The 14114-nt window shown below is 42.5% G+C and overlaps 2 protein-coding genes across 2 annotated transcripts in view; one reads left to right on the top strand and one right to left on the bottom strand.

Moving 5' to 3' along the window:
• The window catches only part of si:ch73-60h1.1 (calcium/calmodulin-dependent protein kinase type IV), a 74214-nt gene that overhangs the window by 43567 nt on the left and 16533 nt on the right, over nt 1-14114 (top strand). Inside the window, exons 6-7 of the mRNA XM_063200376.1 lie at nt 9905-9995; nt 11537-11611. Coding sequence (XP_063056446.1) covers nt 9905-9995; nt 11537-11611 — 166 coding nt within the window. The remainder of the gene's footprint in view (nt 1-9904; nt 9996-11536; nt 11612-14114) is intronic.
• On the bottom strand, nt 4350-5671 carry LOC134450177 (carbohydrate sulfotransferase 12-like). Its single transcript, XM_063200029.1, has one exon. It carries the CDS (start codon nt 5616-5618, stop codon nt 4350-4352), a length of 1269 nt encoding a protein of 422 aa, XP_063056099.1. The 5' UTR covers nt 5619-5671.

Genomic DNA, 14114 nt, shown 5'->3' on the forward strand with positions numbered 1-14114 from the left:
AAGCATGCTTGTGTGCTTGTGTGCTTGTGTGCGTGTGTGCGCGTGTTTGTGTCTGTGCATGTGTGTGTAGGGTGAGCGTGCGTGTGTGTGTGTGTGTATATTTCTCATGTATACATGTCTCATGTGCATGGGATACATTTAATCCATGTTTTCAGTGACATTTTAATCTGTCATTAGACAGAGAGTGGGGGGGTGGGGGTAGAGAGAGGGGGGGTGCACATGTGATGTGTTTGTTTGTAAGATGCAGAGAATAAGTCATCATGGCAAAACAGGAAACAACAAGGCCATAGGAGAGAGAGAGAGAGAGAGAGAGAGAGAGAGAGAGAGAGAGAGAGAGAGAGTTTATGTGTCACATTCTGACAGCCAGCTTAAAAAATGAGTTTAGATTAGATTCCTTATTGTCCCATTATAGCCCATATATGTCCCATATATATTTGTTTTCACGTCAGGTAAGGGGTGCATTTCTCAAAAGAGAAGTTGTTAGCCTGTTAGCAACTTCCATAGTTGCCAATGGGAAAATGCATTGAAAACAACAAAGTAGCTAATGTAGTAAGCAACTTTGGTTTTGAGAGATGCAGCCCAGGTCAGGTAGATAAGTTCCATCAGGATCAGCATTAATCAGAGCTTTAGTGATTCACATCTCATTCATTTCATATAGGTTACATAGTCCATGCATCAGGGATGTCAAACTCAGGCCCGGGGGCCAAATCTGGCCCGCGAGCCATTTTATTCGGCCCGCAAGATCATTTCGAATATGTGTTGCAGTTGGCCCACATACACCATTAATGTATAGTGTAACAAGACTTGAAGATTACATTTGCCGTGTCACAGGATGTAAAGATGCATCTAAATTACCATGTATGATGGTAAAGAGTGTGTGTGAAATTTAACTATGAGTATAAAGTTGGATGTACACAAAATGTTAGTCCATTTTTTTTAAATAAATGGTGAGTTCGGCCCGCAACTTCGTTCCAGATTTTGATGTTGGCCCTCAGTCAAATTGAGTTTGACACCCCTGATTTACATTAGTGGTGTCAACAATGATCGATTCGGCGATGCAATCCAATACGGGGCATGGACGATCCAGAATCGATCCGGCAAGTTCCAGAATCGATCCGGCAATTTTTTTAAGTTTCAATTACTTCCATGGATATTTCGGGAGCAAATGAATGTTAAATTAAATAAATGCACTTCAAAACATTGCAAGACTGATACAGACTGTTACAGAAAACAGCTAATAAATTGTTGCTCAGTATCTGACTACTTGTATTGCCTCATCATGACTGATTAAACATATGCTTTGCTTTCAATAGATATGTAATGCATTACAATGCATTGTAGAATTGAATCGGATCGGATCGCATAGATTCGAATCGAATCGAATCGCTACCTCCCGAATCGTGATCGAATCGGATCGTGAGGGTAGTGCCGATCCACACCATTAATAAGTATACATATAAGCATCCTCAAACATACACATACACTCGTCTCACTAGCGTAACACAGTGCTTCAGGCCCCCTGCAGCTACCAAGAATGGGCCCCAGAACGAACGAAAAAAGAGGGCCTAATATCAATTTAGAGGTGGCCCGTTTCATCCTCAAACATACACATACACACATACACTCAGTGTTGGGAAAGTTCATTTTGTACGTGAACTAGTTCAAGTTCAAGTTCACAGCTCTCAGAATGAACTAGTTCGTTCATAGTCATATTTTTTTCAAAATGAACTAGTTCTTTCATAGTTCACAAAATAAATGAACTAGTTAATTTCAGTTCACCCCCCCCCCAAAAAAAAATAAATAAATAATAATAATAATAATTGACAAAGCCCATATAAATGCTCCACAGATAGCCATTATTTAATGAATTAATTAGTGTTAACAAAAACATTGCTGGATATAACTGTATTTTAGTTGTGCATTAGAACAACGGTTTATTATTATTAGTAGTAATAGAGAGTATAGTCCTTAACTGTGTTTTCTGCAGTGTTGGGAAAGTTAATTGTCTACTAGCTCACCCCCCATGTTGAAAACAGTGTAGGCCTAATTAACAAAGCCCATATTTAATTAGTTTTAACAATGAGATTGTTAGATATTAGTCTACTGTATTTTAGTTTTGCATTAAGAGTGGTTTATCAGTCGGCCTAGTAGTCCTTTAGAGTGTTTGTTGTTTAGACACTGTGTGTGCTGAGCAATTTCACTTCTTTTCGGTTACTGTACGGGTGCGTGGATTCTCTAACGTTTTCCTGCACTGTTGTTCTCTGTCTCATGCGCAAAATTTGACATCCTGCAACATGCCAGTAGAAGACAGATTTCTCTTGTTGTTGGTGCTGCGCGCAACGCATTTTAACTTAATTAGTAAAGCGAGAGCACTCCACACTTATTCCAAACGCCCTGAAGACGGTCGCTAGATGCGTTAATCTAAAAAGTCACCGGGAAGTCAGAAAACTCGCACATTGCTGGCTGGTTGCTGGCCGCTCTGTTGTTTGCTTGGTCCCGCCTCTTTGCACAAGACAAAAGACAATCTGAGAGAATGGTGTCTGACGCTGTTAGAGAGAATGGATAAGACATAGGCCTAATACTAGACTCTCTGACACACCTGTTTAGTCGCGGTTTCTGCAGGAATATTAATGAAATCTGGTAACTACGGAATGAACGGAATGATAAACTAATGAACGTGTCGTTCATGGGCTCCAGAATGAACGCGTTCATAGTTCATTCATCATCTTGTAAATATTGTAGGTTCAGTTCACGTTCGCTCAAAATATGAACTCGTTCATGAACTTTCGTTCATTGAACGCGTCGCCGTTCGGGTACAACACTGCAGACACTCCTCAGCTCCACTTACAGCCCATGCTTTTTACCTTCCCCTCTCATTTACCCAGCTATGCCACCGCACATACAGTAGGCTACATCAGTCCCCATGAAACACCTAGTATAGGTCCAGGGCCGTAACTAGACATTGTCGAATACCGAGGTCAAATACTGCGTGCTGTACTACTGCATATTGTAGATTTAGAATGCTTCAAACACTTCAGTCAAACTCCAAACCAAAAGTTTCTTTTCATTAATCACTGCCTTGAGGATAAATGGGAGTGGCGTACACAGACTGAATTTATCATTGTTGATCATATATCGATTTTCATCATAGATACATTTTACATTCCTGAAAAAAAATACAGAGGACATGACCTCTGTGTCCTCAATGGTAGTTACGGCCATGTATAGGTCCACTCCCTACTTCCTCCCTGCATACCCCAATGTACCATATACAGCTCCAGGCCACTTTATTAGAATAGTGTGAAAAAGTTTATTTATTTCCATAATTCCATCACTAATGTTAAACTGTCATGTATTATAGATTCATGGCCCAGTTTTTTAAAAATATTCCAATCATTCAATTGTTTGTTTTTACATATTTTGGCCTTCCAGCTCAAAAAATGTGATTATGATTTTTTTTTCCATAATCGTGCTAGCCTGGCTCTCGCGCAGACCCTTAGTGCTTCGTGCATCTTCGTTACACTTCGTGAGCTAACCCCTAGTATAGGTCCACTCCTTACTTCCTCCCTGCATACCCCAATGTCACCATATACATCATCATGTAGCGAGTCCTTTCCCTTCTGTGATGGAAGAAAGGTGAAGAACCGGTTCAGAGGGTAGGATCTGCTTGCCATTGGACGGGCTCAGCGTGTGATGGCTTTGTCATTTGTGTCAGTGAGGCTGGGGGTGGAGAAATGTATTATTAATCTTGCATGATTAGTTGGAGATTCTGATGAGTTTGTCCAGCTGGCTTAATGGTAAAGGTGCTGGTTTAGAGATATGGAGGTTGTGAGTTTGAATTCCACTTGGACCCATGTTGATTTTCAAAATTATATCATATGCTGTGTTCCTTAGCCAACTTAAAATAGTATGTATGCCATTTAGTATCAATGGCAAAGGTGCTGGATTACAGATGTGGAGGTTGTGAGTTCGAATCGCACTCGGACCCATGTTGATTTTCAAAATGATTTCATAATTATAACCAGTGTTCCTTAGCCAACTTAAAATAGCATGTATTTCATTTAGTATATCCCCAAAACGCGGAGCTACAACACTCTCAAGATGGCTGAATCCAAGATGGCTGAATTGTTTGGCCCATAAGTTCTGACTGGGTGGATGGATTTTTCCCACATTTCTTTTAGCTTTGTTTTCTCAATAGTAGTTTGTTTTAATAGTAGTTTTAATTTAGGTATAGAGATATCAAAAATACAACTGCTCAGCTCTGTCCCAAAAGGCAAACCCGATTCCAGCATTTTCTGCGAGAATGCAATCTAGTTTATTTCTGCAATAATAATTATATTTATTCTGTTTCACTCATTCATAAGTTCCTCAGGTTTGTCATATCCAAAAAGTCTGAAGTCAGCTTGGTATAGTTTATTGAGTTGTCTCCGCCACTCGTAAGGAATGCTGGCGAAATACTCTGAGTCCTGCTCCCAGCTGATTGTGGTTTGTTTCCGACCACTCACAGGGAAATTGACCACATTGTCCACACGCAGAATCCGCAGCAGGTGCTCAGCATCCTCGTCCAGTGTCTCCAGCTTGCCCACAAAGTCATAGTTGATCTGGCACGGGTGGCACATGCGGTATACCTGTCTCCAGTGGGGGTCATAGGGACCCCTCTTCTCCGTCTCGGGGTCCAGAAGGTACTGGATGAAGTGAGAGGATTTAGGCCTAATACCAGACGCCAACGATTCTGTAAATGAAGCTGGAGGTTTGGGGCACTTTCCATATTTTTTAAGCATGTCTCTGGCGTACAGTTTGTAGAAGACGTCATTTCTCTCCTCAAACTTGTTCCGGAAGGCGGAGATGAGCTTGACGAAGGGGTCTCTGACAAACAGGAACTTGGTGTACTTCTGCAGTTTGATCTTCATCATTTGCCGTGAGGAACTGCCATAGCGCTTCTTGAACTTGTCAAAGGTGAGTTGCAGGTTTTCTTCGTGGATCGCGTCGTGGGGAATATTCAAGGGGTCATGGTAAACCACACCACCAACCCGTCTCTCACTCAACACAGCCATTATTCTCTTCCAGTTGGTGCAGGCCACCTTTGGCACAAAGCAGTAGATGATCTTGTGACGGTCATCCATAATGAAGTGTTCCAATTCCTTGTCAGGAATGTCGTCAAACTTTCTATTCTTTCCAGGGAACGTGCTGTTGGCACTACAGACGCTACGAAACGTCTCTTCACGCTCCTTTTGCCTTTGTTTGAGCTTCTGTGAAATAGGGCTCAAGTGAATTTTCCACTTACGCATTAGAAGGACTTTGTCTGACTTAGATGAGTTGGGCTGGTGCTGAGCGTTCCCAGACAGGTGCTGCTCACTAAGCTGCTCCATAGGGTCCTTTATGTCGTCCAGGAACTGGTTGACAAAGGCATCGCTGACTGACAGGAAGGAAGCCTCTTCGTCCGCTGGCTGGGTCTTCTGGGGACCTCCCTCTAGCTGCTCTCCGGCACGGGGGCCAGATGTGGCGCTGTACAGTGTGGCCAAGGTGGCTGTTCCCATAGCGTTCCAGTAGGTGGCGATCAAAAGCAGAGTGAACATGCTCCACAGGATCAGAAGGCTCCATAATTCCCTGGACACCATATTCTCTGATGATCCTCTGACTGTCAAAGTATGGGGCCTATAAAACCTGTCAATAGGCTTGAGGTAGAGGGATGGAAAATGGAGGAGAAATAGAAAATTCACTGTCAGTAACAAATAAACACAGTAACTGAAAGTTCAAAGAAGCCATTAGGATTTCATTAAGGGCTGGGCGATTTTTCGATTTTGATTTTATTCGCGATATGTTTGTTTTATAAATGAGAAGTTTGATATGTCGACGCCTAAAAAAAATTCAAAGTTTTCACAGACCTGCAAACCCACTGACCACTGCCCTCAAGAAGCTAAGATAGTGCGATAGTGCGAGCGAGAAAGAAAATTTCTGACTAGAGACAGGTGAGTGGAGAATAAGAGCTGGATAGTTAATTAAGGGGCGTTCCAAATTTTTCTCTGCGTTGAAATTCCACCGAATGACGGCAGAGCGGGGAATGAGATGCAGCTGGTTAAATAGGCCTATCTTTTCGCGCTGAATTGAGGCGCATGACAGTTGAGTGGAGAACAGAATCCAGGCGGTAAATTATGCATGGCAAACTTCCTTACGCTTCTCTCGACCTTTCGTTTTTTAACAAAACGTGCATTTAAAATAAATAAATAAATAAAATCTCTCCCTCCGAAGTGCATAGAAACATGAAATAAGTTACATTTAAAAGCTAGGACCCTCATCTTGCATTAGAATGTTTTAATTCAGCCTTAAGATACCCACATTTTTTCATTTTAAAAAGCTCAAAGGTCAAACAACGTATGCATCTGGCTAAAATGGGTTAAAACAACACTTCCACGCATGGTTGTTGTAGAGAGCGTGCCCAGTTCTTATGCCACACGAAACTGACATAGAACTGGTCTTAAGCTCCCTCCTTTTTTAAACCTATGCTTGGTCTGTATGAAATGTTCTCTATTAAGTATGTCTCTACATATACTGTGTGTGTGTGTGTGTATACACACACACACACACACACACACACACACACACACACACACACACACACACACACACACACACACACACACACACACACACACACACACACACACACACAGTCACCACCAACACTATCCCCACCAAGTCCACTTAAAACTGATAAGCATTTAACCAACATTCATGTAACGTCAGGTCAGTTGGATGTTGATTGTACCACAAATGACATGGTAGGCTATCACATGGAGGAAAGCATCTGATATGTAAGTGCAATGGCATGCACAGCAATGTCAGGATAGTCAATACAACTAGGTGAAGTAGTCTAGTTTAAAATACTGTAAACTACTAAGATGTGTAATTAATTGTAAAAATCTAAATACTGTGTTCATGGACTTTCAGATAATGTTTCAGAGCCAAAGGTGTTGCTTCATTAGGAGGGCAGAGCCTGGGTAGACCAAACCTGTTTGCGTGCGTGCATGTGTGTGTGTGTGTGTGTGTGTGTGTGTGTGTGTGTGTGTGTGTGTGTGTGTGTGTGTGTGTGCGCGCGTGCGTGCGCGCACCTGAGTGCCTGCGTGTCTGCGTATGTATGCGTGTGTTCTTCTGAAGGCATTTTTCCCATTGCAGCCCTTGTGTTGCATTTTACCTCACACTACATTGCCTCATGCACATAGCACACACAGCACATAGCATAACTAGGGTGACCAGACGTCCTCTTTTTCCAGGACATGTCCTACTTTTGAGACCTAAAAAATGTCCTGCCTGATTTTCATGGACTTTGAATGCCAAATGTGCTGAAAATCAAGAGGCAAAGGACATAGGAACACAGGGCTGGACTGGCCATCTGGCATACCGGGCATTTGCCGCTGGGCCCTGCAGCCTTGTGGGTCCCTGTTTTCAAAAATGTAAAAAAAAATTAAAAAAATTAAAAAGCCACATCAAGATGACTTACTGCTACTGCACCCAAGAGCTGTGTGTGTGCGTGCGTGTGTGCAATGTGTGTGTGTGTGTGTGTGCATGCCTGCGTGCGTGCGTACGTTTGTGTGTGCGTACGTATGTGTGTGCATACGTATGTGTGTGTGTGTGTGTGTGTGTGTGTGTGTGTGTGTGTGTGTGTGTGTGTGTGTGTGTGTGTGTGTGTGTGTGTGTGTGTGTGTGCGTGCATGCATCCCATTGCAGCCCTTGTATTGTATTTTTACCTCACACTACATTCCTCATACACATAGCATAACAAAAGGGGAGCCAACACAAACTCTCCTCATTGGTACATCTTGATTCCAGGCACAGTGATGCCAGCCTGATTACCATCGTATTGTATTGTATTGTATTGTATTGTATTGTATTGCTCTTGGCCTACAACGCTGAAAGTGTTGCGCCACTATAGGAGGGCACGGCCTGGCTACAGTGATCAATCATAATGACAGACACACTGGCATTCCAGAACAATATTCAGCACTTTGTCAGTTTTGGTGAAGCACTCGTGGTCTGTCACTGTCATCAACTGCTCCTCAACCATTAGAAAACACTAGACTCTTAGAAAACACATAATGCAATGATCTGTCTCCAAAAATGTGCCTGTTTATTACCTCCGCCAGGAGGTTATGTGATCGCCTGGGTGTCTGTGTGTGTGTGTTGTCTGTGTTTGTTTGTTAGTTCGCTGCTATTCCACTGCCTGCCACAAGGTGCGCACGGTGAGCACTGAGCAGAGGCGTGTCTGCGCCTTTCTCAGCAAGGAACAGGGGAGAGACTGCCGCCAGCTCCAACACCAAGTGCATTTCACCTAAAAAGTTGTTCATTTGCAGGCAGCCTTCATCCGCAGGCAGTAATCAGTCCCGTCAAATGAATTACCACCGCTACCAAAATTATTCAATTTCTGATGTGTGGCCTAGACTAGGCCTATGTTATCATTGCTGTTGCGAGAAGGACAGTGACCACCCCCGCAGATCGCTTGGTTCACAATGGTGTCGAATTAATTACGTTGTCAAAAAATATGGAATATGTGATCGTGTACGTTCACAATGTTGTTGTGGACTGTGACTTAGGCTAGGTTCACAATCCTGTCGAATTAATTAGGCTACCGTTGCCAAAATAATTTATGGCTCTAGGCCTACGTTCACAATGCTGGTAAAATTCATTACATCCCCTTCGCTACATTTAAAAATAACCCCAAGTTGTTTGCGAGATGGACAGGGATCAGAAAGTCCGACAGCATGCATAATGGTCGAGCACCGGCATATTCCTCACGGGTGAGCACGCCATTCTAAACAGTAGGCCTAAGGAACAGGGTGGGACTGTCTCCTTTGACGCCAGCTCCCACACCAGTGCTGCTATCAACCTAAAAAGTTGCTCATCAGCAGGCAGCCTATAACCTGCTACACCCTCGTTGAAGTTAACAAACAATGATGTAAAATCAATCCGCTGCCTAAAATATGTGTGAAGTGGAAGTGAATTGTTGCGAGATGGACAGTGACCACCGCAGATCATTTTGGTTGACAATGTCGAATTAATTGGGTACCATCGCCAAAAATATGGAATTTGTGGCTGTGTAAGTTCACAATCCTGGTCAAACACCCCCTTCACTAAATTTAAAATCAAGCCCAGTTGCGAGATAGACCACAAATTCCGACAGCAATGCCCGTGGACTGATTAACGGTGAATAGTGATTTGAGGAATGGGGGGAAGCAAATGCCGCTTCAACCGACAGCGCCAAGACCAACCAGTGGCCCATGAGAACGATGCATATACCATCGTAGGCAAAAAAAAAAAAAAAGAGGCCTTACCCTTCTGTGGTTGTTTCAGTTTTGTTGGTCAAAATCATTACATTCCCTTCATTAATTAGGCTCTATCAGCGCGTGATCACAATGTTTCAAAGCAGGTAGATTTTGCAAATGACTGAACTGACATGAATGTGTCATTTTGAAAGTTCTGAAAGGAATATAGTCGTTCAGATTGGCAAAGTGATTATTTTTGTCCATTATCTAATTATGCCATGCCTGGCGGAGGTATGTGATCTCGGAGCACTTTTCTAGTTGAAAATGTAATTATATAGGCCTAAACAAGCTTGACCCTTACCATGTATGTATAATACTGATATTTCTGTGGCTTAAATTAGCTTAATTTAGTTTTGATTAGCTGTTTGATTTTTGTACTGTGCGATGTATTGGGTGAATTGAGCTTTTTCAACTTTGCCTCTCCTTCATGACCAAGAAAATGTGTGACACCCTGAAAAGATGACCGGCATCTGTTCTCTCCCTCTCTCTCTCTCTCCCCCCCTCTCGCTCTGTCTCTCTCTGTCTCTCTCTCTCGCTTTCTTCTTTGTCCTCTTTTGTTCTCTCTTTTATTTGTGTTTGTGCTCTAGTATTTACACAAGAATGGAGTTGTACACAGAGATCTGAAACCAGAAAACCTCCTCTACGCTGACATGTCCCTGGACGCTCCACTGAAGATAGGTAATAAACACATATCACACACACAGACACACACACATACACGTGCGCACGCGCACACACACACATGCACACACACGCGCGCGCGCACAGACACACACACACACACACACACACACACACACACACACACACACACACACACACACACACGTTTTTTTCTCCAGTTTCAGATCTACTGTTTGTTGATCCAGAAGTAGGGAATGTTTAGGGATGTTGTGAGATCGAAATAGGCGTAGTCATTAGTGCAAGAGTCTATAGGGGTAGGCAATTAGCGGCCCGGGGGCCAAATCTGGCCCGGCATCAATTATACAGTATTTGGCCCGCGAGATACAGCAAATAGCAGTGCAGTGCAGCAGGCTTGTACGAAATTCCGAATGGAAAGAATTTCAATTCAAAATAATGCCATAATACAAACACTAGGTGGTGCCATTACCTTGAATTTCTTTGAATTTAAGCTACGCCACCAATTGAAAGTACATAGAACACCACCACCTAGTGTTCGTATTATGGCATTACTTTGAATGGAAATTCTTTCCATTCGGAATTTCGTACAAGCCTGCAGTGCAGTGAGTGCAGTCAAATAAAGCTAATAATCCTAACTGAAAAAAATAATAGTTCCATGCTTCTTTGTTTGTCCTGCATTCAGAATCAAATTTTTGTTTCCATGGCTTTTGACAACGAAATGTTGCATTGATAGCTAGAAATCTTCAGCTAATGAAACACATCATAACAATAAATAATTGCCAATTGTTATGTTATACATTAGTTAAAGGGACACTGTGTGAGATTTTTAGTTGTTTATTTCCAGAATTCATGCTACCCATTCACTAATGTTACCTTTTTCATGAATACTTACCACCACCATCAAATTCTAAGTATTCATTACGACTGGAAAAATTGCACTTTTCATACATGAAAAGGGGGATCTTCTCCATGGTCCGCCATTTTGAATATCCAAAAATAGCCATTTGTAGCTGCAAAAATGACTCTACTTGGACCATACTAGAAAATATTTGTTTATTACTTAGGAAACTTTCATGTAAAGATCAAATTTGGCAATAGGCAGCCCAGTTTCAATAAGCAGCATAGTTGCAGTACCTTTTTTGACCATTTCCTGCACAGTGTACATTATACATTAGTTACGTTATACATTAGTTAAATTACGTTGTTCATTAGTGGCGTTATGCATTAGTTACGGCAGGTTGCTAAGCCAGGTCAGCCTTTTCATGAGAGAGACACCAGGAGATGCAGTTGTCGGCCTATTATCAGTACGTAGAAGAAAATTAATGTTAAATTTAAAATAGAATTACATGAAATTAATTGCATTTATGTTAAATAACATTTATTTAAGAGAGCCATAGCCGTGGCCGGCCCATGGTGTTCTTGTCAGAATAAAAATTAGCCCGCGTCCAAACTTAATTGCCTACCCCTGCTATAGCATGTAATAGCACAATAGTTACATCAATTGGTCCTAGAGACAAAGCCCAGACCCGTATTCATCAGCTGTGGCTATGACTCACGCTTGCCTTTTATGTCTGCAGCGGACTTTGGCCTCTCCAAGATAATTGATGAGCAGGTGACGATGAAAACGGTGTGCGGCACACCTGGCTACTGTGGTGAGCACCCTCCTTGTGTGTGTGTGTGTGTGTGCGCGCGTGCGTGTTTGTGTATGTGTCTGCATGGTTGCATGTTATGCTTAAGGTTACAACAAAAGAGGGAGGCAAGAGGTTTGAATTTAAAAGCAGAAAAACACATTTATTAACTAAAACACAAATTAATAAACTAACCAAACCAAACCAAATGAGGTGGGTCAAAGTCAGTCATCAGAAGTGCAAGCACGTTGGTTGCTGTGAGCAGGGCCGGTTCTGGCTTATTTGGTGCCCTAGGCGAGTTTGAGTTCTGGCCCCCCCCCCCCCTTTCTTATACCTTACAGAGCACAAGAGTAATATCGGTAGTAAGCTTAACTAAATAGCATCAAGAACAATAACCGTTTTTCATCAAATGGATTTGTGGTTCTTTTTGACAGGCGACCAACACATCAGATTGAGTCGCATGAAAGTAGCTTCACTGTGTGGTATGTTGGATGTGATGGTGGTGGGGCCCCCAACCCCAGATGAGATGGAGGTTATCAATGTGTTTGAATTGTAACGTGAAATTGAAATGCCAGGAGAGTGATACAGTAGGCCTACATTTGCATGTAAAATGCATGTGTAGACAATAAGCCTACCAAGGAGGTCTGCATTGATCTACACTACCTACAGCATCACAAAGCATGGCAGCATAACAATTTTAATAAGCTACACATTTGTGCTGTCTTCCAAACCAATTTCATTTCTGGACTGGAAATAGTGGTGCATTTGTGAGTAGGAGAATGAGAAGGGGGCTAGGCTATCTAGGCCTATGTGTTTGAACTGGAGGGACAGGGTGAGAGAAAGGGAGAAGAGCTGTCACGCTATTGAATTTCATAATATACAAAATATAGTTAATAGCCTCACTTGTCTGATGTGCATGGTTCTGTTACATGATTAATGTAGGCTATGTCATTCTGGTCTGGAAATTAATGTTTTTTTAAGCTTACAACAAGCAGGTAATTCATGTGGATGGAAGGAGATATGGCAGCTAAAATTGTTTTAAACATTGCACCAGTCTTACTTTACATTGCTTGTCAACCTAAGCAAGTAGGCCTATTATGATATCAGGTGGGTGTTAGTGAGTAGTGAGTAGGCTACTAACAGCTACTTTACTGGATTTCATTGCTTGGCATACTTGGCTAATGTTAGCATGCTAACTAGCGATTTCTCTGATCAAAAACAAAGCTCTTTTTCTCTCTAATGCCAAATAGTAACCTCATAACTATTAGGCTTTCCATAATCACAAACGGTTGCTGATTAAATCACATAGTTCCAAAACACCCTCTGAAACTCCTGCATCATGCAATGAGTGGTTTAATGAGAACATAATAATCTCCATCCAGCAGAGCAGCACTATTGTTTGCGCTTGCCCTCTCTGTCTCTCGAGTGTCTCCAAATTCAAAATACAGCCCACGCTGTTACTCGTCCCGCCCCCTTTCTCAGAACTGTCTGTTTATTGGTTCACAGACTTCCCAGAGACAGTTGGAAGCGATATTACTATTGGCTGAGGGGCGCTTTGCCGTGAGGAGCGCTTTCGCCACTCTTTGTTGATTGCGACTTCATAAAAAAAAACTTCATATCGCAAAATTACGCATAGGAGAGCGCCATTTCGGCGCCCCTTCTTCACATGGCGCTCTAGGCGACCGCCTAGGCGGCCTATGCTAAAAACCGGCCCTGGCTGTGAGATATGCTGTGTGCAGTGTTGGGGTGCCAAGTGAAAGTAAAAATGGCCCAAAGACTGGAGGAAGCTGGGGTCTTATACGCATGAACGGCCATCCGGATACTTTGCTCATAAATGTGCGTTACGCTAGCCTGGGCGAATAGCCGACTGTTGACTCCGTCAATCAGTCTGGCAAAAGCCATGAGGAATCCGTCTCCGTGGACGATGGTAGATGGTCTGATCTTACTCTATCATTTAAATTAATTGAAGTTCCAAACTCAAATTAAAACCCATATTGTGCTTTATTAGCATGCCTGTTATGTTATAGCGTCGCAAAAGCATACAAATAACAAAACAAAAGTGTGAATATAGTTACCTTAACCAACCAGTAACGGAGCTCGCGGGTGAGTTCTACGTCACTACTCTCAACTGTTTGCTGATTGGCGAAACACTGAGAGAACCGAGCTCGAGGCTTTTGCCAGACGATGTGCGGAGCCAAAATCTTTGGGTGGAGTACATAGGATGGCGTCGCCAGGCTAGCGTTACGTCCCTTTATCAGTCCCTCCAGGATTTTGCACTGGGATTTTGTGATTTTTGCGGTCAAAATGCCTGATTTTGTGGCGGCATTTTCTCATTTTTTGCAAAGATTTTGCGGCATTTTCTCATTTTTTGCAAAGATTTTGCATCCCTTTCTGGGTTTTTTTGGTAACTGAAAACCACAATCAGTCTAAGCAGGCTTAAGACAACAGAGAGAGATTCAGAAACACACTTCCTATGTAATAGAATAATAAAATATTGTCAAAAACTGTCAGAGCGTCTTATTAGCCA

This window comes from Engraulis encrasicolus, chromosome 6, assembly GCF_034702125.1.
Source record: "Engraulis encrasicolus isolate BLACKSEA-1 chromosome 6, IST_EnEncr_1.0, whole genome shotgun sequence".
NCBI classification, from domain to species: domain Eukaryota; kingdom Metazoa; phylum Chordata; class Actinopteri; order Clupeiformes; family Engraulidae; genus Engraulis; species Engraulis encrasicolus.